The following is a 26,834-nucleotide window of genomic DNA, read 5'->3' as shown; positions in this document are numbered from 1 at the left end:
ACATAGGTCTGGAAAATATAGTTGGGAGATCTTTTACTACCCATATATTATGGAGGTAGCAACATCTCTCTCTCATTACACTGTGAAGAAGCTAAGAGAATGGATGGGTAATTTATACCTTTTGCCGGTAACTTGTGTTCAAGAAGTGGAAAACCCAAAGTGGATTTGACAGGTTGCCTAACTAGCACAGCCTTAACATAACTACATTATTCCATTCCAGTCTTCCCTACCACTTCTGGGAAAACTTTAAAATTACTGTTATTTAAAGTCACTTCCATGACACAAGTAAAAGGGATGCAGAGAAACAGTATTTTACTTGATTACAGTTCCTGCACAGCATCTGCACGATTCAGCACTACCATATTTCATATGCTTTGTACACTTCCTTACAGTAAACAGAGCCAGCATTTACTCTGTCCGCAGAAGACCTCAAGAAAGCGTTTTAACTGCTTATTCAAGCAACATTGACAGAGATGGAGAGGGTTGTTTATGCAGCTGGTAAGCAGTGGGGTCCATCTGCGGGGCTTGCAGGGCAGGCAGGTCTCCCACCCATCCCTCAGGCCAGGTCTCCTCAGCAGAGCATTGTCAGGTGCATTTTAACCCGAGAATGTTAAAATACCACCTCAGGTGTGTGGGTTTTGTTGTTCTACAAGCAGTGAACATGGTGCTGCTAGCCTGAAATAGCACTTTGAAACACACGACGGCTCCTCCTTGAGACCCTTTGGCCCTACGGGGACACACGGTAACCCTGGGCAGAATGCTACATATGGAAACTACGGCATTGGCACAGCGTTACGTCCATTCAAAAGAATCAAAAGCCTGAAGTCAGGCAGCCCACCACCCGCCCTCGCCGCACCGCCCAGCGGGCGCTGCCAGGGGCTGAGGCGTACAGCAGGCCGCCTCCCGCCGAGGGAAGGGGCTGTCCCTGGCCCCGCCCTGGCCCAAGATGGCGGCCCGGCTTCGGCCCTGGCCTCCCTGATCAAATATGGCTCCGGGACGCGGCACCGGCCCTTGGACTACAAGTCCCAGGAGCAAGCGAGAGGGCGGGTGCGGCCGCCGCCCGTGTGGGGTAAGCGGGGGGCCGCAGCGCGGCGGCGGGCGGAGCTGGCGCTGCCCTGGCGTGACCCCCCCCGGGGGGGCAGGGGCTGCGCGGAGCCGATAGCGGGGCCCCCCTGGGCCGGGCCCACTCCCGGGCCCGCCGGGAGGTAAGCGGGGGTCGGGGGAGCGCTAGGCCGCGCCCGGGCCCGGCAGCCGCCCCGGCACTGTTGTGCGCGGAGCCGCGGGGCCGGTGCGGCGGCGGCCTGCCCTCCTGCCCCCGCGGCCCGGCGCCACTGCAGGCCGAGGCGGCCTGGGCGGGGGCTCCCCGCGGCGGGTGGCAGCTCCGCGGCCCGTCAGGGTGTGGGGGCCCGGGAGCGGCCGGGCGGGCGGGGAACTCGGGAGTGATGGCAGCTTGCTTGTCCGAAATACCCGCCATTAGCCGGCGCAGGGCCGCGGTAAACAACAGGGCGCGGGTTAGGGGTTCGCCTTTGCCGGCGGTAGGTGGTGGTGGGGAAGTACCGGGCTGGGGCTGGGCTTTCGGGCAGGGAGGCCTCCCCAGCGCTTTTCCGCAAAACTGGAGTTTCGAGGGGGTTTTGCGAAGGAGCGGCAGCGCTTCCTCGGCTCCGTCGTGGTGCCCAGGGCTGCGCTTTGCTTATCCGGCTGCCCGGCCGCTTCTGGAGCGCTGCGGTGGGAAGCGCTGCTCCAGGACGAGCTGGTTTTGCTGGGAGTTGTGCTCAGGCTGGCTGGCGAAGCCGAGGGGCAGTGGGAGGCTCCCACTGCAGTTCAGCTCGGCACGGCCCGTGGTGTCTGCTTGGAAACTCCAGGTACGCGCTCTTGGTTAAACAACCAGGAAGCTGAGGCAGATGGATGCCGGTCAGCCTCTCTTGTTGAGACGCAAATTTTAACTCTTTTTTTCCGGAAAAAAAAGAGGAGAAAAAAACCCACCTTATTTTCATGGCATTAACCACTAACCTGCGCTTTTCCTGCGTGGAAAAAAAAAATAATACAGATTTAGTCTATAAGCTGGTGCGAGAGACTCCATGAGAGTTTTGTACTTCTGTTTCCCTGTCTTGTTGGCATTTTGGTTCAAGCCAGGTCAGTGGCTCTTTAAACAAATTTCTGGCTGCTTGGAGGAAAGTGCTTTTCTGATTTCTTTCAAATAGCCTTCTCATAAAGTTTATGTGGCATGCAGAAATGGCCTTTTGTCATTCCACTGACCACTTGAAAGATCTGATAGTTGAATTCAACAAGGCAGGAAAGAAATTGTAAATAGTTATTCAGACAGGTAGAGTTTGGAAATTAAATGGAATTTGTAAGTCTGAAGGGAAAAAAGATACAAGATGGCTTTATAAAGTCCTGCTTTGCATGTCATTCAGATAAAGGTTTAAATATCTTATATGTATCTGTTGTAGATGAAGAGATGCACTTCACTCATAAAAGAGCAGCAGTGATATATTTATTGGTATAAAATGAGGTTTAACGAAGTTCGATAGTAAATGCAACAGCGGTTTAACAGGATTTGATGGCAAGGTACATTTGATTGCTTCCTGCACAGAGGACAGGGTCAGACAGAGCTGTCAGGGAGATGCATTGACTTGTGAGGTTCAGAAGGGATCCCCTTGCCTCCTACACTCCTTCTCAGAGGGAAGTTTAGGTGCCACTAGATCCAGACTTAGTCTCAGATTTGGTCAACAGTTTATACCTAAAGGATTATATGTATGTAATCAATCCTTTATACCGCTTAGCTAAGATTTCAAAGTTTAGCATGCTCTTAAGCACTTACTAAGAATCTGTGGCAGCAAGGAGTTTCTCAGCCTCTAGGAGAACCTTGAGAGGCGTCCCTGCACAAGGGAAGATCCTGTCGTGCAGGAGAGCTCAATGGGTTCTGGGCTGTCCACTATGGAGTAAGATAATTGACTTATATTTGCATACTGACTACAGAAGTTAGTTTTTTTCAAACTTGGTTTGAGTTGGACCCTGACCACCCCTCTTAGGTGGGCGCATTGTTCAAATTAGCACTTGGCTGTCATGTTGCTGTCTCCCCTGAATTCACTTTGAGTCACATACAGCCATCAGGACCAGACACACTGTTTCTGCTGCCACTGGTGGTTAACACTTGAGTATTATGGAAATAAAGGTCAGGATTGAAGGGTGGCGGGGGACAGCACGCTGCCACAATATCTAAAAAGGTTTTAATATCTTGTACCTGTTAACTTGTAGGGAAAGAATATCATATATAAATCACGACCAGAATGACTTGTATCTACAGCCTTCCACAGACAGATGTAGTTGTGTGTAGGTAATGAAACCTGTGCTTTCTTTGGTAGGCACTCCATGCTGCCCCGTCATGTACAGAGGCTGGGCAGAGACTGGATCGCCCACTGGAACGGTTCTCAGATACTCACCTTGAACAGCCCAGTTCCCAGCTGTATGAGATGGGCCGGACACTATCCCTGGGCCTCGTTCCCACTTCCTGTTCCAGCTGATTTCTCTGCAAACTGGAGACTCCCTCTGGTTTTTGGACCTTGGAGACAATTTCAGAACTCTAATTGGCAGCTTGATAACTTCACGCAAAGCTCTTGCTTTCATCTGCCTAACCCCAGTATGAAATCTGAGGGAGAAGAACCATTGACAAAGAAGAGAAGACTCAGTGGCCAGCACGATACTTCAGCTCCTGGCGAAGAAACAAACTTCTCTCATCAGAAGGAAGCATTGTGTTTTTCTGTAGCACAGAATGAAGAACATAACAACAGGAAAGGTAAAAAAAATCTTTGCTAATTTTCCTTGTTAATTTTTAATACTGAACACATCTAACAAGTTACAAGCGGTATTGCCTGCACCTTGTGAGTTACTGTTTTTCTTGGCACCTCTCTCAAGAAGCATCTGTCTTAAAAATGTTACAGTTTTGTAATGCTGTTTAGTCTGTAGACTTCTATTTTGTGCTGTCTGACAGTCTGCCAGAACTAGGTTCACTGTGCATGGTGGTAGAATACAGTCAGTTTTGTGAGGGATTGCCCAGCTGGGGAGTCCTGAGCTTGGTTCAGACAGCTTTCTCTCAGGTATCTCTCATCAGAGCATGTCTGTTAACTTGGGAACTCTTTCAAAGCAAAAAGATTTAGCTAACTTGCTGTAGGGCTGAGCTGGGCTGGCAGTTGTATAGCTTCACTCCTTTACTGTAGCTGAGCTAGTAAGCTGTGCTGGACCCACGTTGGCTTCTTTCCAAGCCAGTTTTTACCTGTGATCTAGATAACTGAGGATTAATGGACTGAGACTTAATGGTGTTTGCTTCCAGTGTGATTGTGTGTTTACAGCTGTATTCTGCCACAGGCATGTTGGCAGGTTTTGTGTCAGGTCATGACTGGCAGAGCAAACAGCAAATGTGCTTATCCAGGTAAATACAGTAAGAAGTGCAAAGTTGTGTATCAAACTCAGCAACAGACAGCCTTAGCTTACATTACAGGTATAATATATAGCATCCAAATGTTTTACTGAATATCGTGGATATTAACCATTTTTTCTGCTGTGAAACAAATAGAGGGACACGGCCAAAATTAAGGCCCTCTTGCATAAATCACTTCCTTAACAAAATAAACTGGAAGTCGTATTATGACTGAAAAGGGTGACAGATGCCATCAGCATCCCAAAGGGATTTTGGACACAATTATCCATAAGGCTTAGAAACATCTCATCCATGTTCAGGAGCTGAAGGAAGGGAGTTTGCTTTGTTCATTTATTACTGAGTCTTCTCTTAACACCTCTTGACATAACTTAAATAAAGTTATGGTGAGAGTGTGGTTAGCAGTGTGGTCCTTCCTAGTTATCTTTAGTTTGCATATTGTAAGATGATGGTAATTGAAGAATACCTGCTGAGGAGGAACGCAGCCTCTCTCCCACTGTAGAAGCAGTACTTAAAGCCTTGCTGTATTCATTGTAAATACTAGATAAAGTTCTGAGTAATGTAAGCACACTGATGAAGTCTGCTACCCAAATAGGACAGGTACGGCTATAGCTGTAGCCTGCCACTTGTTGATAGCACAGATACCTGAGAGCATGTTGAGGTCCAGTTCAGTTCAGATATAAATGCTGAAAGGCGTATTTGTTCAGGAGTTTTTTAAGTGAAGAAATATATATCTGAAAAATAATGGGATGCTCAATGATGGGCAGGTATATTCTTATAAACTTTCATATAATGATACTACTAATAAGTATGGAACTAGGAAAGGCAGAATGGTAAAGTAAGCCTTTTCAGAAGTTCTTGGTAATTCTGAAGCCCATTAATATTTTTAATTTCTCAACCTCACTGAGGGAAATCGGGTTCTTTATCTGTTTGGGGACACCTCTAATGGATCCTGTTGCAGCTTGTGGCTGAATTTTTCAGACTGTACACAGGCTAGAGGTGAACCCGTTGATTCCTAACCCTTTGTTAATCCATGGATAGGGAGATCAACAAGATGCCCATACGCTGCTTTAAAGGGTGTATCCCAGGCTGTCACATACCCCATCTCCACTGAGGAGGTAGTGGCAGAAGGCAGCGTAAGACTATGTCAGCAGACTCAGTTTGGCTTACCACTTTGACAGCTGTTCAACAGGGAGCAACGCGGTATAGTCTGGCTACAACCATCTTCTTAGAACACGCCAGTTTTCTGATTTCAAAGCAGTTTGAAATCCAGGGCACATAATGGTTTTGCGATTGGGGGTTTTCGTTTGTGTTGTTTTACTGATGCTTGTATAAAGTTAATCTTAAACAGAGGGTTTAAATCACTGCTAATCAAGTAAGCTTTTAGAATTGCTTAAGCAATTTGAAAGACAAGTAGTTGTCAGTAGAATGATTCCTAAGAGTAGTAAGAAGGCATTTGGCCTATTACATAACTTTTTCTGCTTCATGTGTTTTTAACAGGAACCGTCAGAAGACACTGGGAATATTTCTGTCAGCACAGTAGAACAATGAAAATCTTTGAAAATAAAGAAACTGACCAAAGCAATACAGAAAGTGAGGCAAAATTTGATTTTACAGTCATGTCCTACAATATTCTCTCACAAAATTTGTTGGAAGATAACTCCCACCTATATAAACACTGCAGGCAACGACTGTTAATCTGGACATACAGATTTCCCAACATTCTACAGGAAATCAAGCAGCTGGATGCAGATGTGAGTAGGAAATGAGCATGTGGATATTTCTTAAGAACTGATAAACTGGAGGAGCAAATTCTTGCTGTTCTTTATTTCAATAGGTGGGCTGTCTAGTGAATCCAAGTGAGCTTTTAGTTAAGTCACGCTTAACAGCAGTTTTGATTTATGCTTGTGCAGTTAGTGTATTCTGTGTGATCTGAACTTGAAGCAAAGGCAAACTCTGCACTACATATCATTCATAGTTGCCTTTTTTTGTCCGTTAACTTCCTGGAATGGTCTTTTTGACATGGCTTTGATGCTCTGCTGATACACTGCAGTTCTTTTATAATTCTAAAACCTTCTTTCTTCACATAAATCTTTCTCAGTCTGTGCCTAGAGCACTTCAGTGCTGTAAACAAGGCATTGAACGTAAGAACAGCAATACTTGCACAGGCCAAAGGTGCACCTAGTTTAGTGTCATGTTTGTAACAGGTAGCTAAGGATAGATACTTAAGAGTAGGAGAACAGGGCACCTTTCTCCAGGTTAGTCTGTTTCTGGGACTGTACAGTTTAGGAAGCTCTGGAAGGTGTCTCTTTTAATTGTGCTGTAAATTGTTTAGTGCAAAGGATATGCAAGATTGAATCGTTGGTCATTATTTGCAAACACTTAATCTTGCATGCCAGGCTGCTGTGGAGGAACAATAGTATGCATGCACACAGGAGGGTCAAGTTAAGGCAACCTCCAGGACTGGCATTTCTGACTTCCAGATGTGCAACTTTGATTTCGTATTTGTTTAAGTGTAGTAGTTACATCAAGTCTCTGTATGTTCAGTAAATCAGAAGTACCTTTCTAAAATTTGGCTTCTAATCCTTCAGAGCCATTTGTTAGACCAGGTAATGGAAAATTTTGAATCATGTCTGAATCCTTTATTTGGCAGGCAGACTTTTTTGATTGTTATGAGGACTGGAGTGACAAGACTACGCGAATCTTTGTCTTCTCGAGATTAGTGTTCAATTAGAGATTAGAGAGAAAGATGCAGGTGTTAGTAGTGTTCATGTGAGAATGATCCAAAATTACTCCTCTCAGGTGTTCATTTCTCTCTTCATCTGGTACTGTGCACCATTTGTCCTGTGAATAATCTTGCTGTTCTCTATTGAGACATAACTCTGAACTTCTGTTTATATTGGGGTCTGAAAAAATACCTTACTGTGTTCTTGGTTGTGGGTGGTTTTGTTCTTTTTTTTAAGGACCTTTATATTTGTTAATTTTAATCGGAAAGTCAAGTCAGTAAACTTTTTGCTTCAGTCATTGTTCGGGCCAGTGTTTGGTGATGGAATCCAGTCTGTTTTGTGTCTGAAAACAGTACTGAAAAGAATTAAAGTAGTTGTATTAGGGAAGCGACAGAAAAACTGCCTTGAACTATTTGAAAAATGCAGTTATGTTAGTACATAGCCAAGAAGCTGGAGATTAAAGTCCCCTTCAAGCTCTTCCTTTCCTCATAATACATTTATACATACTATATGTACGTATCTTTACAGTGAGGTACATCGCTGGCCTTTTTGGGAGGAGCATCAGGCAGAGGGACTCTGGTGAGCCTGGTGCTGTTGGTGGTAACATTGTTCTCCAGGAATAAAGGGTTGGAGCTGAAGCCAGCCCCTCTAGCAAAGAGCAGTTCAGTCAGGGTACTTGATAAAGTCTGTAGAGCCACACAACGCAGCACTGGGGTGAAGAGGTGATGCCTTGTATTGCATGCATGGAGTTACAACAAGCAGCTGCTCACAGACCCTGGCAGGTGCAGGTGCCCTTTGTGCAGAGGAATTTCTCGCTGAAGGACATAGACTTTTAACAGATTCATTGTTTTGAACTGTAACCTTAAAGTGAAGCAAAGACTTCAGAATATTGCTGGAGATCTGGTTCTGCTTTGAGACCTTGAATCAGCTAGTGTCAGTGGGTAAGTGGAATCTAGTTGCTGCAGTTCAGCAGCCAGTGCTAACTCGTTACCTGCCCTTCAGGAGCTCAGTCCTACGTCAGGGTCCCAAGGTGGCTGTAAATCCGTGCATCACTGCAGTGTGCAGGGAGAAGGCTCCAAGGTGCTCAGAACTCTCTTAACAGAGTATTTTGAGGATGATCTTTGGCTCAGGTTGTTACAATACGGAAGCTTGTTCACTCTGCGGTTAATGAAAAGTGTGCCCTTGGCCTCTTCATCCCACTGCTCTGACATTTAGCCCTCCCCTACACTGCTGAGAATATATTAGCAGATCACTATTTTGATTAAATCTGATTTCATATCTGAAAATATATGTCTGTCTGAGAAAGGGTGGGAGGAATTTGGGCCCTCTTCACAATTTTAAGGAGCATTTTCTATGGGAGAGTGAATCCTTTTGTGAGGTTATGGAGGCAAAAAGCCTCTGATTTTTTGTTTGGTTTTATACCTATACAGACTGGCCAACAGAGATACGATGCAGTTATATTTTTACATACTTATCTTTTAATTGTAAACCTTTGCTTTAGGTACTCTGTTTACAAGAAGTCCAAGAAGACCACTACAGAGCAGAGATCAAGTCAAGTTTGGAATCCCTGGGTATGATGAAACTCTTGCGACTAATACATTGTCTTCTCCCCTGCCCCAGTATTATTTTCCTCAAAAAAACTTTCTTAGATTGTAGAATCAAGTCTACTGCCATCACATGCAACAATGTTGTGTAGCCCCTTTCATAAATTCATCAAGTGTTCTCTTGAAGCTACCTTAGTGTTTTCTACCAGTATTCCTGTTGGATAGCTTTTTTCGGTATGTTTTTTCTGGCTTGAAACCTTCCAAATATCAGCACTAGATTTTACCCATGATCGGTTTATATTCATTAGTTTTTATACTACCGCTGTCAGTTAACCTAAATAGCACTGTCTTACTACTCTCACATGTGAATTTATGGAAGGGACATGTTGCTAGGGGTGTGATTCCATGGTGGTTTAAACTGATCTAAATCTTTTATGCCCTACACACTTCCTTTCAGTCTCGGGGCCCTGCTTTCTTCCTGGCACTGGTACTTGTCTGATACCAGCAGGAGCCAGTTCAAGGAGCAGCACTGAACTGATACTTTCTTTGTCAATTGGAGAAGTAGGCTAGCTCCCAGACTTGAGTGCTTGTAAAGGAGATACAGTAATGGCAGTGCTGATTTAAATCCACTTGGAATGTGAAGCAGCACTGTAAGGCCAGGCTCATGTGGGCATCGGAGCTTCCTGCTGCTATACATCGGTATCTGGAGCATGCTGTAGCTCTTCTTCTTCCCCTCCTAGCTCCCAACATGTCCTGCCCCTTCTCCTGCGCTGTTTATGGGCACTCACCAGACCTTTGCCCTGGTGAGGTCCAGCAGGAGTAATTTTACTTTTCTGAATTAGTTTTGTTGGCTTATGGGTAAACAGTAAGCGCCACCACAAGTGGCAGGAGCACATGGCCTGGAGCTGGGAGAGAGGAATGGAAATCCCTTGTTCCGGTGCTGGTGTGAGCTCGGAGGTAGACTCGCTCCACTTCATGGGACGGTACTGCCTAAATTCATATGGTGTGGATTGGGCAGAGAAGCATTTTCTTTAATGGCAAAAACTAGATGCTGTTTCAAGATCATTAGTTTTTCTTACATAGGTAGGGTCTCATTAAAATCTGTGTTTCACCTCTACATAAAGTGAAGAACTTGGCAAACTGCTATTTTCAGGTGCACTTGTTTGAACTCTGATACTGTAGTTTGATAAATGTCTCAGTTTTCCCTGTTGAAAGCTCACCACTTGCTGCTAACTGGATAATTACATAATTATGTAGATATGTTTGATACCTTTGTTATATGAATCACTTCAGACAATCATTTATGACTTAGTGATTATTGCTTTCAATTGGAATGCTTTACTGGTATTACTCCTAAACCATCATGGTAACTTCCAGAAAAAAATTCAATACACAAGTCCAGCTTCATGTGATTTGTGGGGTTTTTTGGTTGGTTTGGTTTGGGTTTTTTCCATGTGAGTAGAGGAGAACATGCTCGGTATCTTTAAAGTATGTAGATACTTACATGTTACAAAAAGTATGAGAGCAGGTTTCCTGTAGTATCTAAACTGAAGCTAGACAGGACAGAAAGACTCGTGTTCGCTTTTTCTATGTGAACTTCACGTAATCTTTGGTACTTCAAACTGGGTGTTGATAGCCATGTGAGAAAAGTAGCATGAACGTTTTTCTAATCTTTTATTTTTTTAATAATCTCTATTTATACAATGATATTTTATGTTTTTAATTGCCTTTCTTGCAGGGTATCACTGTGAGTATAAAATGAGGACAGGGAGAAAACCTGATGGCTGTGCTATTTGTTTCAAAACTTCCAAATTTAGCCTGATTTCATCAAACCCCGTGGAATTTTTTCGCCACGATATTCCACTCTTGGACAGGGACAACGTTGGACTGGTGTTGCTTTTGCAGCCTAGATTTCACTGTAAAACTAATGCTGCAATCTGTATAGCCAATACACATCTACTGTATAACCCAAGGCGAGGGGACATCAAACTGACCCAGCTTGCAATGCTCCTGGCAGAGATTGCTAGTGTTGCCCCTCAGAAGGATGGTACCTTCTGTCCAGTTATCATCTGTGGTGACTTCAATTCTGTTCCTGGTTCTCCATTGTACAGATTTATAAAGGAAGGAAAGTTAAATTATGAAGGACTTGCTATAGGGAAGGTAGGCTATGCTTTTCACTTTTTACAAAAAAAGGTTAATGCTGATTAAAGGGAAATACTTGATTCAGTGGTGCTAGCATGCCATAGCTGTGATTATTTCCATTGCAGTACCAATCTTAGTGCCCTTTACACAGTCTGCAAAGCAAAAGTTACTGTGGAGATGCTAAAATAAGCTTGGGGTTTATTAACTCTGCCTTACAGAATACTGTGTCTGCTTCTAGCATTCTGAAATTAAAAACCTGCAAACAAATGAATTGTTCTTGAAATACGGTTATCCATAGGATGTCTGTATCACTGTGTGCAAGTGTCCCAGTCTTTAAGTAGAGTGAAGTAATTATTTAATCAAATACCTACTGTGTACTCCATGGAAAGGTGACTCTTACTTTAGATAAACTTCGAATTACAGTGGCTAGAATAATTGTAAAAGTGAAAATGCAATTAGATGCTGAACCTAAACTGTTTCAGTTTAGACGGTTTTTGTTGTAAGCTCTTGTGTGTAGCTGTTGGATGTGTCAAATGCTATTTAATGGAAAGTAATTGGAGTACATACAATGAGAACACATGAAAAAATAGCCCCGCTGGTGTTTGTTGCTAGTGGGTAGTTGTTTCAAGCCCCACTTTGACTTGATTTGCTCCCAGAAGAATAAGCATCATGAAGATAAAGTGTCTGCTAGGGAGCCATATGTACTCAGTCCTGTTGTGTTGCTAAAATTGTTCTTGATAGTATCGGTAGTCTCCCAGCTTTGTGTCACAAGAATTATCTTGAAAAGTTGGGTAGTTGCAAAAAACTTGGCAGAGCATAAACAAAGGGTGTGTACATAAAGGGTGTTACTATTTTTACAGAGATTTGACAAGCTGTTATAAAAGATTTATTTGAAGGGGTGGGGGCTTTTCTTTACTTAAAATGTTAAACTTAACAAAATATGTCCATTAATTTCAATTTTTTTTTTGTTGGGTTTTTTTTGGTTTGGGGTTTGTTTTTTTTTTTTAAATCTGATTTATATCTGAAAAAAGCTCCTGTTGTCTGTCATAGGTTTCTGGACAAGAACAGTTTCCAAGGGGCCAAAGAATCTTACCTATCCCAATCTGGCCAAAAAAATTAGGTATTTCACAAAACTGTGTATATGAAATAAAACAGCAACAAAAAGAAGAAAATGCAGGTCAGTTGCTGGGTGGATGAATTTTGTGGACCTTTGAAAATATCATTCAGGTAGCACTGAAAAACAGATTGTTCTAGTGGGGGAAAAACAGTGCATCTTGAGCTTGCAAAACTTCTTTGTTGGGCTCAGTTGAGTGTAAAGTTATTTGTTCACATAAGCATTTGAAAATATGAATCTTCAGAACATAACGGTTAGAAATTGCCATTCAAGTTTTGGTGCGTAACATTTGAACTCTGTGTTTGCATCATGAAAGCCAGTTGTGCTGTGACTGGGAAGAGAGATGTATGTACGCGCACAAGCATGTAGCATGAACCTACGTTCTGCTCCAGTGTTCATGTATTATAGTGCAGGCACTTTATGGAACAAGTGGGAAAAGGAAGTGATTCCTTGCTAAGTATTACTGCATCTTCCATCCATTTTTCCTTTGACAGCAAAAACCATTTCAAGTGAATGGGACATAATGTGAAAGAGTCTGTGGAGGGGATCTTACTAATGGAATAGAAGAATTTAATCCAGCTTTGTGAATTGTACCGTGCCTGCTGCAAAAAATGTGTACTTAAAAAGATAGTTTTTTCTGTAGCTCTTCAATATTGGTCTTGCTTACATCCTGTTTTTAAATGTAAATTGAATGTATTTTTATTTTGCAGGAGAAAAATTGAAAGCAGCAAAACTGGACAACGCTCAGGAGATTGTAATGGCATCTGAAAAGTATGTGTTGGGGGAAAAAATGGAAGCCCTTGATGGTTTCCTGTTTTGGGGGGATTGTTTTGTTTTTAGACCAAACTTGTATCTGATTCCAGATGTGGATACAAGATGCTCACCCAACGCAGTCTGCCCATTGGGCAAAAAAGTCATTGTCCATCTAAACACGAAAAGGCTGACTGATCAGACAGCAGAAGACTAGAACTGGAAAAAATGGAGTGTGTGTTCTTGTAGGAACTTGCAGATATTATATCAGGATGCAGAGGCAAGGTGTCAGTGCTGTTTAGAAGATGCTTTCTGTTTGCTTATTAAAAGAATGTTTTTGACTTTTTTTTAGTCACTGCTTGACATGAACAGGACATCTTGCTCTGTAGTGACACTGTAGGAAAGCTGTGAACATCAGTCCAGTTGCAGAAATTGTGTTTTTAAGAGAGGAGGAGAAATAATAATTGGAAAAAACCCTAGTGTTGTCCAGCTGCTTCAGTGTTGGCACTTCTCTCTTTTTTACTCTTTTTGAGATGCTGGTTTATGGATGCTAATAAAATCCTCTAATACAATGTGAAATTGGGATGAAGGAGGGGAAGAAACTGGAAAAAATCACAAAATCAGTCTTGTCAGGAGTTCTGTGGGAGAATTCAAATTCTTTGAGTCCCAGAAATTTGGAATATTATGGATTTAGTAGTACAACTCTCGCTTGGATCAAAACATTTTGTTAAACTGGAGGAGAAAGCCACCACTAGACTGCTGAGAAGGAAAATATAACTGCTTTTTGAAAGGAAGACTATTTTTGCATTTACCAAACTGGTAAAGGCATATAAATAAGGCACAGAAGAAGGAAATTGCCCTAACTGTGTATGTGTGATGTCAGGCTCCAGGCCAGCCATTTCTTATCAGAAATGAGATCTTGGTATCGCTGCAAATAGTTGCATTAAAAACCCTGATGATTTTTTTTTTTTTTGCTTGGTTTTTAACCAAAACACATTACAGTTCAGGTTTAAAACTTGGCCGTACAAGGTAAGGCAGCTACAGCTGAGGGATGGACAGTTTGCAGAGCAAAGGGCTGGGAGGGAGAGAGACAGAGAGACATTCTTTTACTGAAAGGTGCAGTTTGCAGTTTGTTTTCAAGATTGAAAAAACAGGTCAGGCAAGATGGGCTGAACTGAAGAGGAACAGACTGACTGATGATGGAGAGGGACACGATGGGAGCCTGAGTGGAGGAGAAAAGATTAAGTGCAGCCTAGCTTGAAAGCACTGGATAGTGTTGTTTTAGAGGAGAAGGGGGGCAGGGAAATTCTTCTCTATATGCGGAAAGGCCTAGTTAGATGAATTCATAGTCTGTTGCTTTCATATAAGCTGCTTTCATGGACATTTCTGCCCGTGTATCAGGGAGAGATTGCTGAATAAGGACACATGAAATCTTAGAAAGTGTAGACATAGGTGAAAACACATATATTTGAAGTGTCAGTGAAGCCAGTTTCAATACTTTTACTTGAAAAAGCTGCCTGCTTTTTGCCGCCAGAGGTTTAGGCTACTAACACAACAGGCTGTGGGATTGATTGCATGAGAGAAATGCTAGTTTGCATATCCAGATCATTCATTTTGTTTGTAACCTGGCACTATTTGGTATTTCTTCATTGCTTGTTCTGTCTAGGAGAGACAAGTAAAGAAAATTATTTTCTTTGATTCCTGTTTAGGTTGTCTTCAAAATTGCAGCACCATTTTAAGTTGTCTTCAGTCTATTCTCATTACTTTCCTGAAACTGGGATACCAGAAGTAACGACTTGTCACTCCCGAAGTGCTGTCACTGTGGATTATATTTTCTATTCTGCAGCGAATGATGACACTGCTGCCCAGTCAGGTAAAGAAACAAATATTTAATTATTTTTTCACAAATGATAAACGGGAACATTCAAATGCTGTTCTTAGGGAAATTTAGTGATAATTTAATCCATATGAAGTACCTCAGGAGTTCATGGTAGTGCACTGAATGTCAGCTCTTACCTGAGGAATGTGGCTGGCCTTGTGGTGCCACACAGGGTAAACTTTTTCACGTAACTGAACATTCCTGTAGTTGCCATCTCAGCGTGGAGACAAGAGCTGAGGCTACAGAAAAGCAGGAATGAAAGTGGCACCTGAGGAATACTGCTGTCAGTAACTCATGCAGGACCTTAGTGGCCAGACCTACAACCAAGCAGTATTTCCAATAATCTAACCAACAAACCGGTGAGCGGTAATTTACGATGTGCTTTAAAACTGATAAACGAACGGTTTCTTAGAAGGTCACTTTTCAGATGGTCCAGCGCCTGTCAAGTGAACGACCTCTGTGGCTTTTGCTCAGAGAGCAGTCGCTTGCGTGGGCCCGGTTGTCTCTCGTGAATGCAGTTGCAGCTGGAACGCACCAGATGGTGCAAGAAAGACACGGTACCTCTGCGGGTGCGTTCCTCCTGCGCTGGCGCTCTTACCCTGGGCACTCCGAGCAGTGCGCCTGCCGTGTCGTCTTTAGTTCTGTGGTTTATGCCATCGTCAAAGGTCATTGCACAGCGTGGTGCTATCGGATAAAGGCTCTGCAGAACTCGGAACAAACCAACCTGCATTCCGCTCCTGCTTCTGCTGTAAATTGCAACTAGTTTTTTATAAATTAGCATTGTTCTCAGTATGTGAAACGAAAATACCACCTTCGTCTTTCGTACCTTGAGACTAGATTATTAAAATTGAGTCAATGCGCAGGAGTCTCATTTGTCATAACATGTACAGTAAATGCTCTTAATTTAACATATCAAATACAAGAGCTTCACAATACAGAAATAAAAGCTTTGACTGAATAACTAGGATACGAGAAGTAAGTATTTAAATGACTTCTGAATGCTGTGTGATTTCAGAGTGCATCCTTGGGCAAAATTTAATCCTAATTCACCTGCTTATATATTTTGCTACACCATCATTGCCCCAGCAGAGCAATAGCATGTTTTCTTTCTGCATTGTTTTTCAAATAGATTCTTCACCCTATATCAGAGTACAGAATGGGACCAAACTTGAATTCTCCAAGTAGTTTAAATTGGTGTAGTTTTTGTTCATTAATTCTTAGAAACTTTAGTAGTTTGGATTTTCAGTTTTCTGATGAGCTGGACCTCTGTGTTAAAAGTTGTCAAAGTCTGAAAAAGTGAGTATTAAATGTGGTCTAGGCTGATTCATCAGTTTTTTCCATTTAAAGGGGGTTTTTTTGGAAAGATTTTGTGCTTTGGTCTGCCATGCTTAGCCAAGTATTTGGTTTGGTATTCAGGATGTGCTGTGAAAGCAGGGTTCAGTATCTTACCAGAGTCCTGCAGGACTTTTGCTAGTTCCAGTGCTCTAAGCTGACGTTAATCACCTGATACAGACCGAGCTCCCTTTAGCAAGGAACTGCTCCTTTGTAGACATGCAGGTGCTGTGCCAAACGATAAATTTGGCTCCAGACCCGGCGGACACGTGCTTTAGAGCTACAGAGACATCTCTGCAGTAAAAAAGCTTTTCTTCAGAGCAGCAGTAAACAGCTGCTGGGTTGGTAGAGGGCTGGTAAACTGGCAGATGGCAAAGAGGTGAAGCTCTTGAACTATTTGTGGAGTTAAACAGTTGCCAGATAATCCTTTAAAATATGCCTACTGGTAAGCCAGTACCAGGTTCAGCTGGGGAGTTCTGAAATTGCTGATCACTTTCACAAAGAAAATACTTTGTCAAAGTTACAGCTGCTGTTTGTGCTGGTCCTGAAAGCACTCGGCCTGCTCGGTATCACTGTGCTCTCGCTTGGGTAGATAGCTCAAGTCTAACAAACTTGACACATCGTGCAAGGTTCTCATTCTCAATGGAATTTTTTCACTTGAGTTGGAAGAAGCATGTTACTGTTTGCTGACGATGCTCTTCCGAGTTTTTTAGGGGGAGGGTGTCCCTGTTTGTTGGGGTGGGTTTTTTTTAGGACACAAATATTTTAAGTATAGTGTAATAATAATAAAGGGAGGGCAGGTACAGGTGATGTTACAGTGGGGGTCTGCTACAGGCCACCTGACCAGGCAGGCCAGGTGTATGAGGCCCTCTGTAGACAGATAGGAGCAGCCTCATGCTCACAAGCCCTGGCCCTCATGGGGGATTTCAACCCCCCCGATACCTGTTGGAGGGACAACACGGCATATGAAATCCAGGAGCTTCCTGGAATGCATTGATGGTAACTTCCTTCTCCAAGTGACGGAGGAGCCGTTGAGGAGAGATGCCATGATGGACCTTGTTCTCACCAACAAGAAGGGGCAGGAGGGACACGTGGAGCTCAGGGGCAGCCTTGGCTGCAGTGACCATGAGATGGTGGAGTTCAAGATCTTCAGGACGGCAAGGAGGGTGCACAGCAAGCTCACTGCTCTGGGCTTCAGGAGAGCTGACTGGCCTCTTCAGGGACCTGCTGGGTAGAGTACCATGGGATAAAGCCGTGGAGGGAAGAGATACCCAAGAAAGCTGTGTTAATATTCCAGGATCACTTTCTCCAAGCTCAGGAGATACTGTAAGAGGGTGGATTGAGATTAGATATAGGAAGTTCTTCACTATGAGGCTGGTGAGGCACTGGAATGAGTTGCCCAGAGCAGCTGTGGATGCCCCATCCCTGGAAGTGTTCAGGGCCAGGCTGGATGGGGCTTTGAGCAGCCTGGTCTAGTGGAAGGTGCCCCTGCCTGTGGTGGGGGGTGGAACTAGGTGGTCTTTAAGGTTCCTTCCAACCCAAACCATTCTGTATGATTGCAAGGCTGTGAGTCATCTTCCCCTCTTCCATGAGCAATGTGGTGTTTCTTCTGCGTGTTTCGTGGAGGATTTTGTGTGTGTCTGTTTTTCTTTAGGCAATTATAGGAGCAGGTAGCAGGAAATAATGGGGAAAGATCCCTTCCATATGCTGAACAGTTAGGAAGGGAAATGCCGGAAGGCTTTCCGCTTTATGAGCAAGAGTACCTGTGTGGCCTGCCTGCTGGAGAATTCTGTGCTTGAGGATACAGAAATCAAATGTTATGTGAACCAGTAACTCTCAAAAGATGCTTAATTTTGCAGGTGTCAGCTCTGTTTAATAATGCTGTTGTGCTAAAGTATAGGACTGAATTGTGTGAGGGGAGTTACAATGAACGAGTAAATCCCTTTCCTTTTCTACCTCAACTTACCCCTCTACAAACTGGGGGTAGTGTCCTTCTGAGTACTTGGAGTTCAACTGATTCTAAGCTGTATTGCAAGAGTAATAGTAAACAAGAATAATTTCTGAACTACCTTATTGGTGATGTTGCATGGAACAATAATGACTTAAGATTTTCTGCCATACTGTGTTCCTCTTTCTGCGTATGTATAAACGTGTGGGTTTTAGTCTGCACTGATATATGTCATGTTTTGGAATTTTTTTAAACCAGGAGCAGAGGATTCTTTTCATGGAGGTCTGAAACTTCTTGGCAGGCTGGCACTTCTAACAGAGAAAGATCTTTGGACTGTTAATGGTCTTCCCAATGAAAATAACTCTTCTGACCACCTGCCATTGCTAGCAGAGTTCAGGCTTATCGAACGGTAATATCCAAAGGACTTTTTGTGTAGGTAAAGTTACCTTCACTCTCTCTGTTCATGTGATTATTCATATTTTTTTAAAGGTTAATTCAAGCACTGCTGGTTCGGTTTAAATAAGTTTGCCTGCATGCTGATTTGTTAGTGTTGTGTAGACTTTTTCAAGAGACTTTTTTTTTTAATGTTGAAGTTACTTTATGAAGTGTTAAAGACAAAAAGAAAGACTTTACATGAGCTTCCTCTTTGATAATGGAAAACATCTGTGCCAGGCTCAAAATGGCATTATTTTTCATGGAGGTTTTTATTGTAATGTAAATGGTTTTTATTGTAAATCATAGTAAAAATGATTATTCTGAGAACTGTGTGCTTCTTCAAGAAAAGGGGAGCGCGCATGTGTGCATACCACATTTTATAATGAGCTGAAAATGTTTTACTACCTACAGAGGTGCTCTTCAGGCACTTCTACCTAAATACTTCTGCAAAGAAATTTACTTAAAGAGCGTAGCTGGTGCAGAGGCTGCAAGATTGAACTTCTGAAAGAAGATAGCTTTGCAGTAAGGTAAAATATTTTAAAAATTTACTACTTAAACTTCCAAAAGCTTAAATATGGGTAGCTTTAAAAATATCTAAAATCAAGTTTAATGAGCATGCAACTTTACAGGAAACAAGTTATCTACTATAGGAACAAAAAAAAAAATCAGTCCTTGACATCTTGAAGCTTTGTACATATTGAACAACTGGCGAAAGGCTGGGGTTTTTTCCATTCAGTTATTAAAAATATCAGGTTGTATATTGAAATGACAGATCCTGAAGTATTCAATTATCAAGGTTTTATATTTACTGTCATAACACACTGAAACATTCTGTGCAAAATAAGATTTACAAAATAAATAAAAAAAAACCCACTGTCTGGAGAAGGAAGCCAGGGGGGCTGGCAACAAGTCTTGTAACTTGGTCAAACTACATTATGGGTATGTATGTAGAACTGCCTTAGAAGGAACGCTGAATTTCAGTGTAGTGCTGGAAAACCTGCACCCATGTTCCTTAAGTCACATTCAGATGTATTTTCTTCTCCAGCCTAACTTCTGGAATTTTCATCTGGGTTTCCTTTTCCTAACTGCAGAAGCAGCTGAAAAATACTTCAGTGTTACATTACAAAACATGTTTAATTACCAAAACATTCAGCTTCAATTGCTCAGATCTGGAGGGAGGGCTATTTTTCTCGTAAGTAGCTGTGACTAAGTATCTTTACTTGCTAACAGTCAATTTATGCTGAAAGATGACTACCTATTTGGTAGTGGATGTTGTTTGATCCTGATGTTGTATCTGAGTATCTGCTTTCAAAGCTGGAGTGGATAGATGGAAACTTAATTAACTAAATGCAACAAATTTCTGGGTACGTATGTCTCCCTAGCATGTGAGATCCTAGCTGTCTGTGCCCTCACTGGCACACAGGCAGCTGAAACAGGGGAAGGCAGATAAGGCTTATTCTAAATAGCAGAACTTTTCTATTATCTTGAACATCACTTGTTCAGAGTATGTATTCATCTAAAGCCTGTTTCAGTCTTTGTACAACCCATTACTGGTTAGCTATAGAGCTGTATGTTCAGCAACTTCTTTGTAGAATAATAAATGAGGCAGATATTTAACATTCTTTAAAAACATCTGCTTTAGTTTGTTCCTATTTGTCACATCTTGAGTCTAGAAATGACTGACAAATATTTTATGGAATAGAAACCTGGACAGGACCAAAAAACAACCCAAAGTCATTAAAAAAAGACTACCATGATGCTTTTATTACAGTTTCATGCTGTGCATAAACATACAAGTAACAGGAGGAAAAAAAAATAAGTCGTCATGCGTGTTTTCTACTCTATCTGACCACTCTGCAGTTACTAGAACCACACAAGACAAATGCCATCATAAGCAAGTTTCAAGAGAGTATTTCAGCTGAACTTCAAAACAAGGACCAAAAGCAATTTGTCACACACCTCTCTACAGCATTAAAGTTTCCGTGTAAGTTAGAGGTTAAGAGTAAATAACTCAAATTGTGCTGGACAATGGTAAAAACTATATACAACCGCCACTACTTGAGCTGAAGTAAACCATGGTTTCATAAAAAAACTTGTAACATACCAGATAACCTTGTGCTATAGGATACAGCTGATCAAAATAAGTTGTTCAGACTTTACCCATGAGACATTTAAGGGATACATTAAAAAAACCTGTTTAGGTCACAAGACACTGAGCAGCACAAAGTTTAAAACAAACTCTGCAGCTGATGTCATGTTACACAAGAATTTCTACCAAGAGTATTTCCCTCTCATCAACTTCACTCCTGAACCAAAAACAAAACAAAAAAATCCTATTGTGAACACAGGAGTGGAAAAGTTTACAGAAAGAGGGATGGAAAAGGCCTCCCTGTAAGTGATATGATAATCTTGTATAGAGAAGTGTAACACATTTGAAAAGTCTTCTTTCTAGACCTTCTGAAGTCTAATTAGTAGGAAGCCTTTCACTGTTTGTGGAAGGTTGCTGGGTCTCAGTGTTGTCTTCCTGTCCTAGGTCGGTGAGATTCATTGACTTTCTTGAGCAATGAGGTCTGTGTGCAAGCAATCTTCTCCTGTATTGATTCAGTTGCTGGCTGATAAAAGTGTTCTAGGAGCTTAAATCATTCCATTTGAGTAAGCGTTATTGTCACTGTGTTACAACATCGTGTCTTCACTGAGATCCCAAAAAAGTGCGTGCCCAGGAGAGGAGGTACACAAAGCCCATGGCAGTATCATCTATAAGCACAGCACAAAGGGTAGAGGCCGGAGTTGTACAATAATCCAGTTTCTATTTAGGCACCTAATGAAGTATTTTCAGGAATGCAGCACTCTGATGCTTTCAGAGAACTTCATTAATACAAACGATGGACCCTCATGAAAGTCTTACCACGTTCTTTAAGAATGCTGCCGTCCATCACAGGTCCTTAGCTAAGTCTTAGGACAAAAGGTCTGAGTAGGGAGGAAGCAGATAAGCTTGATTTTCAGCAGTTTCAGACATACAAGCCTCCTTATTCAGGTCTGACTAAGCAGTTGTTACTACAACATGTACAGGAAAAACACCCTACAACAGCATGGCGGAAGGTGAATTTGAGCCTGCAATGTCCGATCTTAATATAAGATGTCAAGGCATCATGATCTGAGACTGCTTAGCCTTTCAAAGACAAGGTTCAAAGTTACACACAAACGTTGAAAGAAAAGCATAGAGACTCAGGTTAGCAACTCTGACATTTTTTTTTTTCCATTATTCCAGGAACATACGAGAAACAAACTGACTAATAGGTGAACACTTGCCTCTACAAAACAGCAATCTCTACATTTTGTGCTTCAGCAGTGTAGTCCGGAAAGACTAAAAGCTTGTGACAAAGTATAAAAAAATTATGAAAGTTTAAAAATTCATTATTCATCAGTTATCATCATTTACAAAAACAAAGTCTCATACCTTGCCTAATAAGATGTCAGTGTTTAAGAATACACTTGCATATTACTATTACTTAACATCTTTCAGCAACATGCACAAAACAATAATACAGGTGGCAGTAAAACATCCAGTGCTGTTTTAATACTACCAGAAATGCTGGGAAACAGTACAAATCAGTTACAAAAGAGTAATACTGACAGTTTTGCATATCTATTTAAGTTTAGTGAGGTAATGCTGATACTTTAAAAAAATCACACCACTTCTGCACTGCTTGTTTTTATTGCTGAATTAAATATTAATACTGAATATGATTTTTTTTTAACTGCACTGCACCCCAGCACATCTTAACACTAAGAATATGATTTCTTAGTTATACCAATGCTACTACCCAACACAAAGTCCAAATTTAATTAATACTTGTACATGGAAATTATATCTGAAGAAGCTCTCACGCTACTGGAGTCACCTGCTACATGATGGAGGGGAATAAAATATCTCATATCCTGGCAAACCTAGTTTTAGGTTCTCTTCGCTAATGTCTTTTCTATAAATTGAAATGAAATAAATACTGCCACCCAAAATAATTTTCCCCCCTTCTACTTTCTAGGTAAAACTTTTATTGTCAATAGAGTCCACGAGTCAATAAATAGTCCCATTCCTTTTTCCTTCCAATGGAGTGCAGGTAAAGTGCAGCGGGAAGCACCAGGAAGCCCTCTGTCCGGCGTATGGCTTTGTTAGATGCGGAGCTGGTAGCCTACCTCGTTGAGCGCAGCCAGGTCTCCTTTCTTGTCCACCACCGCAGGCCTGAGAGCAAAGGAGGGAAGAGGGCACAGCTCACCGGCCATCCCACACTGCCGGGCAGGACTGCAGAGAGCAGCTGTCACATCAGGAACGGTTTACTTCAAAGTAGGACTGACTAGATCTAGTTTACTCATCACAAGCACGATCCTGCTGGAGTTGTCACATGAATTAGGATGGCCAAGCTACTCACGGGTTGCCTCTGAAGCCAAGCACCAGCAAAAAACTGTTGTCCCATCCCAGGGTCCGTGATGGGAGCCAGGGAGCACCCCTCTCCTTCTGACTAGAGGGGGGGCTTAAATGAGTAGCTAAGACTAGAAACATCCAACCCACATCCTACCCCTGAGCAGAGCTCCGGCTTTCAGAATAAAGCGGAAACGGTGAGAGCAAACAGGCAAGGCCTCTCCCATGGGCACAGCGCGTGGTCTCTCTGAACCTGCCCTTTCCTTCTGGCTGGCGCCCACCAAACAAAACACAAGGTGAAGTCCCACCAGTCTCCAGCCATCTTATGGTTGATACAGTCCAGCCACTCGCTTGAGTCATCACACACACACAGGCTGTTGGGTCACTTAAGCGTATCAACAACCTGAACTAAATGAAACCTTGAGACTGAACAATCTCTTCTCTATTTAGCAAGCAGTGGAAAAGCTTCTGCAATAAAGTTGTCAAACCAAAACAATTCTGCTGATTTATAGTCTATAGAATCACTAATCTGAAAGCTTATTCCAGGCTCCTGGATATTTTCACGCTAAGCTGTATGTTTGCTTTTCTAAAGAAAGACATTGTTTAAAATACGTGTTTCTCCTAGTAGACTCTACAGCACATTTGCTTCACTGCAAAGGCACAGCTAAAGCCTGAGCAGGACAGTATGAATGAAGCTGGTAATGGCTCCAGCGCTTTCCTACAGCTCCTCAGACCTGGTTTTCAGCTCTTGCACTTTACTCCTCGCTTTTTACACAGCAGACGTCAGCCTTGCCTGCGCAAACTCGTGGGTCACACTTACCCCCTCGCTGCACGCTGCCTGCCTGTTTCTGCCAAAGCTGCAGGAGAGGCAGCCTGCAGCAGGGAAAGCCCTGCCCTGCCTGTGGGGCATATGCACCAACCTAAAAGCCATACCACTGCAGCCCTAAGAGGTGGGAATGTGTAGCTTACACATATACAGATGTGTGGCAGAGCCTCTGAAATATTTTATAATTCTTTGATTCAATAGTTCTTAAATTTTCTTTTTTCTTTAGAAGAGCAGAGCTGCTAACACCAGATCTCTGCTAAGAATTTGCACAGCATTTGAGAGCTGGGGACACTGCTGTGGACAACTAACGCTCTTCTAATCACACACTGAACGCAACCTGGGTTTTTTGCCACTTATCCAAGCACCTCTCCTAATAACCCCATCATCCTCTTTGCAGTACTGCCCTACAGCCCTGCCTTCTGTTTGTCTCAGTTTGTAAGTGCTTCACAGAAATGAAGGACTCTTCACTGGTCTGTGTCACTTGCAGGAACAGATCACACCTGAAGAAATCATTGTAAGGTAGTTCGGATTTTTCCACTGTATTCCTTCAGAGCAGATGGGCTTTGGCTTGCCAGAAAACAAACTACAGGCTGCATCCCTTAGAGCTTGCGCAGGAGTCAGAAACCAGCAAGAGGTACACTGTATGAAATTTCCAGTGCCCATCCTCCCTCCCTCCTTCCCTCAAATTCAGGGATCCTCTTCCCTTCCCACACTTTTCTCCCTCCCTCCCTTTAATTAAAGCCAGAATATGGTTTTAATTAAAGCATGCCTGGATTGTTCTACCTTCTCTGATTATCCAAGAGATGTGGAATTGCTGTGCACCCATGGCAACATGCCCATTTCCGCTCCGTGACAATTCCCTAGCTTGTAGCTACAAACTGTCCTCCATAAGGTTTTAGGAAAAGGCAAGAATTTGTTGGAGCAGAGGCACCTCAGCCCCTATTCTCCTTGGCTGGCAGATGACCTGACATCAAACATCCCCTCGGAAGTGGGAGAACGTCTGCTGTACTGGATCATCAGATCACGCCTCCTGCCCAGAGTGCTGTGATGATGAGCAGGTAAGCTAGCCGTGCACAGCTGCTAGGTACACAGTATTCACGAGTTGTCTGCACTCGACCCACCTGATTTTGCACATCCTAATATAATCCTGTCCCCTTGCACATCCTCATATAACAGACTAATAGAATTTTCCTTGCAACAGCTAAATTAGGCCAGAAGCATACAAGGCCAGTGTTGCTATGACACTCACAGAGCATGCATGTATTAAGCCTCACCATAAAATTAAAAGGAAATACATCTGGTGAGCTGACACTTAGGAGCAGAGATTGCTTCAGGCTGCCGCATGATGCTCCCTTCCAAACTGGTATCAACTCTCCCAGAGCCCTCCAGCTCCAAGCACTTCCATTGAGGATGAAACACTGTGTTGCCTGTTCAGCACAGTGGCTTGCTACTTACTGCACCCTCCTGGTTTGGGACTTCAGAGGACAGACAAGTGGACACAGTAAAACTTCAGACACTTACCACCCTGTATCCTCTTTGTTCATCCTTGCCTGCTGGCCACCCTTAGCAGGACCGCACCAGCTGCGTGCTAAGAGTACACGGACTGTCACACAGTTCAGTTAATGAGCTGCAATTTGACTACACACCGCTCCCACACACACGCGTGCTGCTTACTGCGTTGCCACCCAAGTCCTGCAACGTACCTTATCTGCCCTGTAGCTGTATTTCCAAGCTAAAACGCTACCGGGGGCTTGCTAGCAGCTACCACTGGCATTTACCTAACAAACTAGTAAGGAACCAGGATGAGAAGTTAAAGGGTTGAGGCTGTAATATCCACTTCTGTCCTTTGGCCCAGCTTCAGCCTTTGTCCTTCAGAAACAATCCAAAGATATTCCAGTTCACATATTTTTCACTGGGAGATTCCTCCCAACAGGCCCGTATAATTTTATTGTTGACAAAAACCAGGCTGTAATAACAGCTTGTCATCAGCAGGTGAAGCCTCTCAAATGACTGTGTTATTCAGCCCCTGCCAGCTCATGCTAGAGCAAAACACTTCTCTTCCTCTCCCCCTCCCCTGCAAGCTCTAAAAAGCTGTAATTACTGCATGGGAGAGAGCCACAAAGAAACAAAACACAGTGTTGATAAGCACGGCCATTCTTTAGCTAGGATTTCAGCCTAAAGCCTGGGCTGAAAGTTCTGGCGGAACACAAAGGCCTCTCGCTGCAGCTAGGTAGGTTCTCAGAGATCCATCAATATGCAGAATAAAATACTCAGTTTCCCTTTGTGTATTTTGCGCCCCGCATCAACATGCTGGTATGTGTCGTTCAGCTTATCCCTGATGAGGGGATGCCATTCCCTTCCCTCTTCAGATCTCAGAGACCCGTCATTTCAGAAACCAGCAGATCTCCATCCTAGAAATAAAAGGGTTTTGTCACTAGAAGGTAACACCCTACAGCAGCACACTCTGCAGCATCGCTCCCGCTGGGGCAAAAGGCACAGTCAGGCTTCGAGCCACCAGCACCACTGCACATCAGCATTTTATCATCAGGAACCCAGTTCTCCCTGGCACCACTTTGCTAACAGCAGTCTCCTGGGGTCTGCTCAAGGGCTCTGGACCTGCAGAAAGCTCCTCCACCCCACTTCTGCTTCCAAGCATACTGGCCAGGCTTGTGAGGGGCTGTGCAGAACCTGCAGGGCTGCCACACAGCCACACAGCACGTGCTGCAAGAGCACCCACCCACTCCGAGATGCTTCAACAGCCTTCTGCCAAAGCAGAGAGGAAGGTCTCGTGCGTGCAGCCTGTATCATGCTATAGCTAGGTCCTGGATCTTGTATCATGGTGACCCTGGGTTTATTTTAGAATAACATAATTTGCTCTAGATATAGAGCAGCACAGCAGAACCACTGAGTAGGTAGAAAGTGCTGAAGCCACTGTGAGGCCACCAGGACTTCACTTGTCTTTCTGTCCTAGAAAAGCAAAGCTGCCAAGGAGGAATCAGCCACATGCCCAGCAATGCTCTCAGGAAACGAGCTCTTCTCTCCAGATATACATGATCCACTCCAGCAACTGCAGAAGCACTATCAGAAAGCCAAAGATTAAACCATTCCTTAAAGTGAATATAGGAGATAAAGAAGCCTGGAGCAGCCGAGCCCATTACAACCATCATTACCCATGCAGTAAAAAAGGAGCTTTCTGTGATGAAGCCCAAAGTACACCACCGTGCACTGAATGTGAATTCACATGTAAAAATAAAAGCCTGCTGTGAAATCATCTGCCGCTAAAGTA

General features: G+C 43.1%; 2 protein-coding genes across 12 annotated transcripts in view; one reads left to right on the top strand and one right to left on the bottom strand.

Annotated features, from left to right (window-relative positions):
* The first annotated feature begins 925 nt into the window (after positions 1-925).
* On the top strand, positions 926-26,834 carry ANGEL2 (angel homolog 2). 10 transcript variants are annotated; one of them, XM_037405062.1, is made up of 10 exons: positions 1,098-1,205; positions 3,366-3,796; positions 5,936-6,189; positions 8,663-8,732; positions 10,444-10,865; positions 11,898-12,024; positions 12,672-12,732; positions 14,421-14,584; positions 18,129-18,306; positions 26,520-26,834. In XM_037405062.1, exons 2-9 carry the CDS (start codon positions 3,373-3,375, stop codon positions 18,281-18,283), a joined length of 1,677 nt encoding a protein of 558 aa, XP_037260959.1. In that variant the 5' UTR covers positions 1,098-1,205; positions 3,366-3,372; the 3' UTR covers positions 18,284-18,306; positions 26,520-26,834. The 10 variants fall into 10 exon arrangements, with proteins under 10 accessions (XP_037260955.1, XP_037260959.1, XP_037260958.1 ...); XM_037405061.1 differs by lacking the exon at positions 26,520-26,834 and adding an exon at positions 22,424-26,511; XM_037405060.1 differs by lacking the exon at positions 26,520-26,834 and adding an exon at positions 22,349-26,511.
* The window catches only part of VASH2 (vasohibin 2), a 40,524-nt gene continuing 32,143 nt past the window's right edge, over positions 18,454-26,834 (bottom strand). For both annotated transcript variants that reach the window (XM_037405069.1, XM_037405068.1), the window contains exon 7: positions 18,454-22,545. In XM_037405069.1, coding sequence (XP_037260966.1) covers positions 22,476-22,545 — 70 coding nt within the window. In that variant the 3' untranslated portion in view covers positions 18,454-22,475. The remainder of the gene's footprint in view (positions 22,546-26,834) is intronic.

Source organism: Falco rusticolus, chromosome 12 (genome assembly GCF_015220075.1).
Source record: "Falco rusticolus isolate bFalRus1 chromosome 12, bFalRus1.pri, whole genome shotgun sequence".
NCBI classification, from domain to species: Eukaryota; Metazoa; Chordata; class Aves; order Falconiformes; family Falconidae; genus Falco; species Falco rusticolus.
The sequence above is the reverse complement of the archived record's forward strand: the minus strand, read 5'-3'. Positions and strand labels throughout refer to the sequence as shown.

What these genes read in the sequence shown, in the direction of transcription:
- ANGEL2 (XM_037405062.1), top strand. Translation starts at nt 3,373, where the DNA reads ATGCTGCCCCGTCATGTACAGAGGCTGGGCAGAGACTGGATCGCCCAC. An exon ending in GTCAAGTTTGGAATCCCTGG is followed by an intron (nt 8,733 to 10,443) that starts GTATGATGAAAC and finishes CCTTTCTTGCAG; the next exon opens with GGTATCACTGTGAGTATAAA. An exon ending in ATTGTAATGGCATCTGAAAA is followed by an intron (nt 12,733 to 14,420) that starts GTATGTGTTGGG and finishes ATTCCTGTTTAG; the next exon opens with GTTGTCTTCAAAATTGCAGC.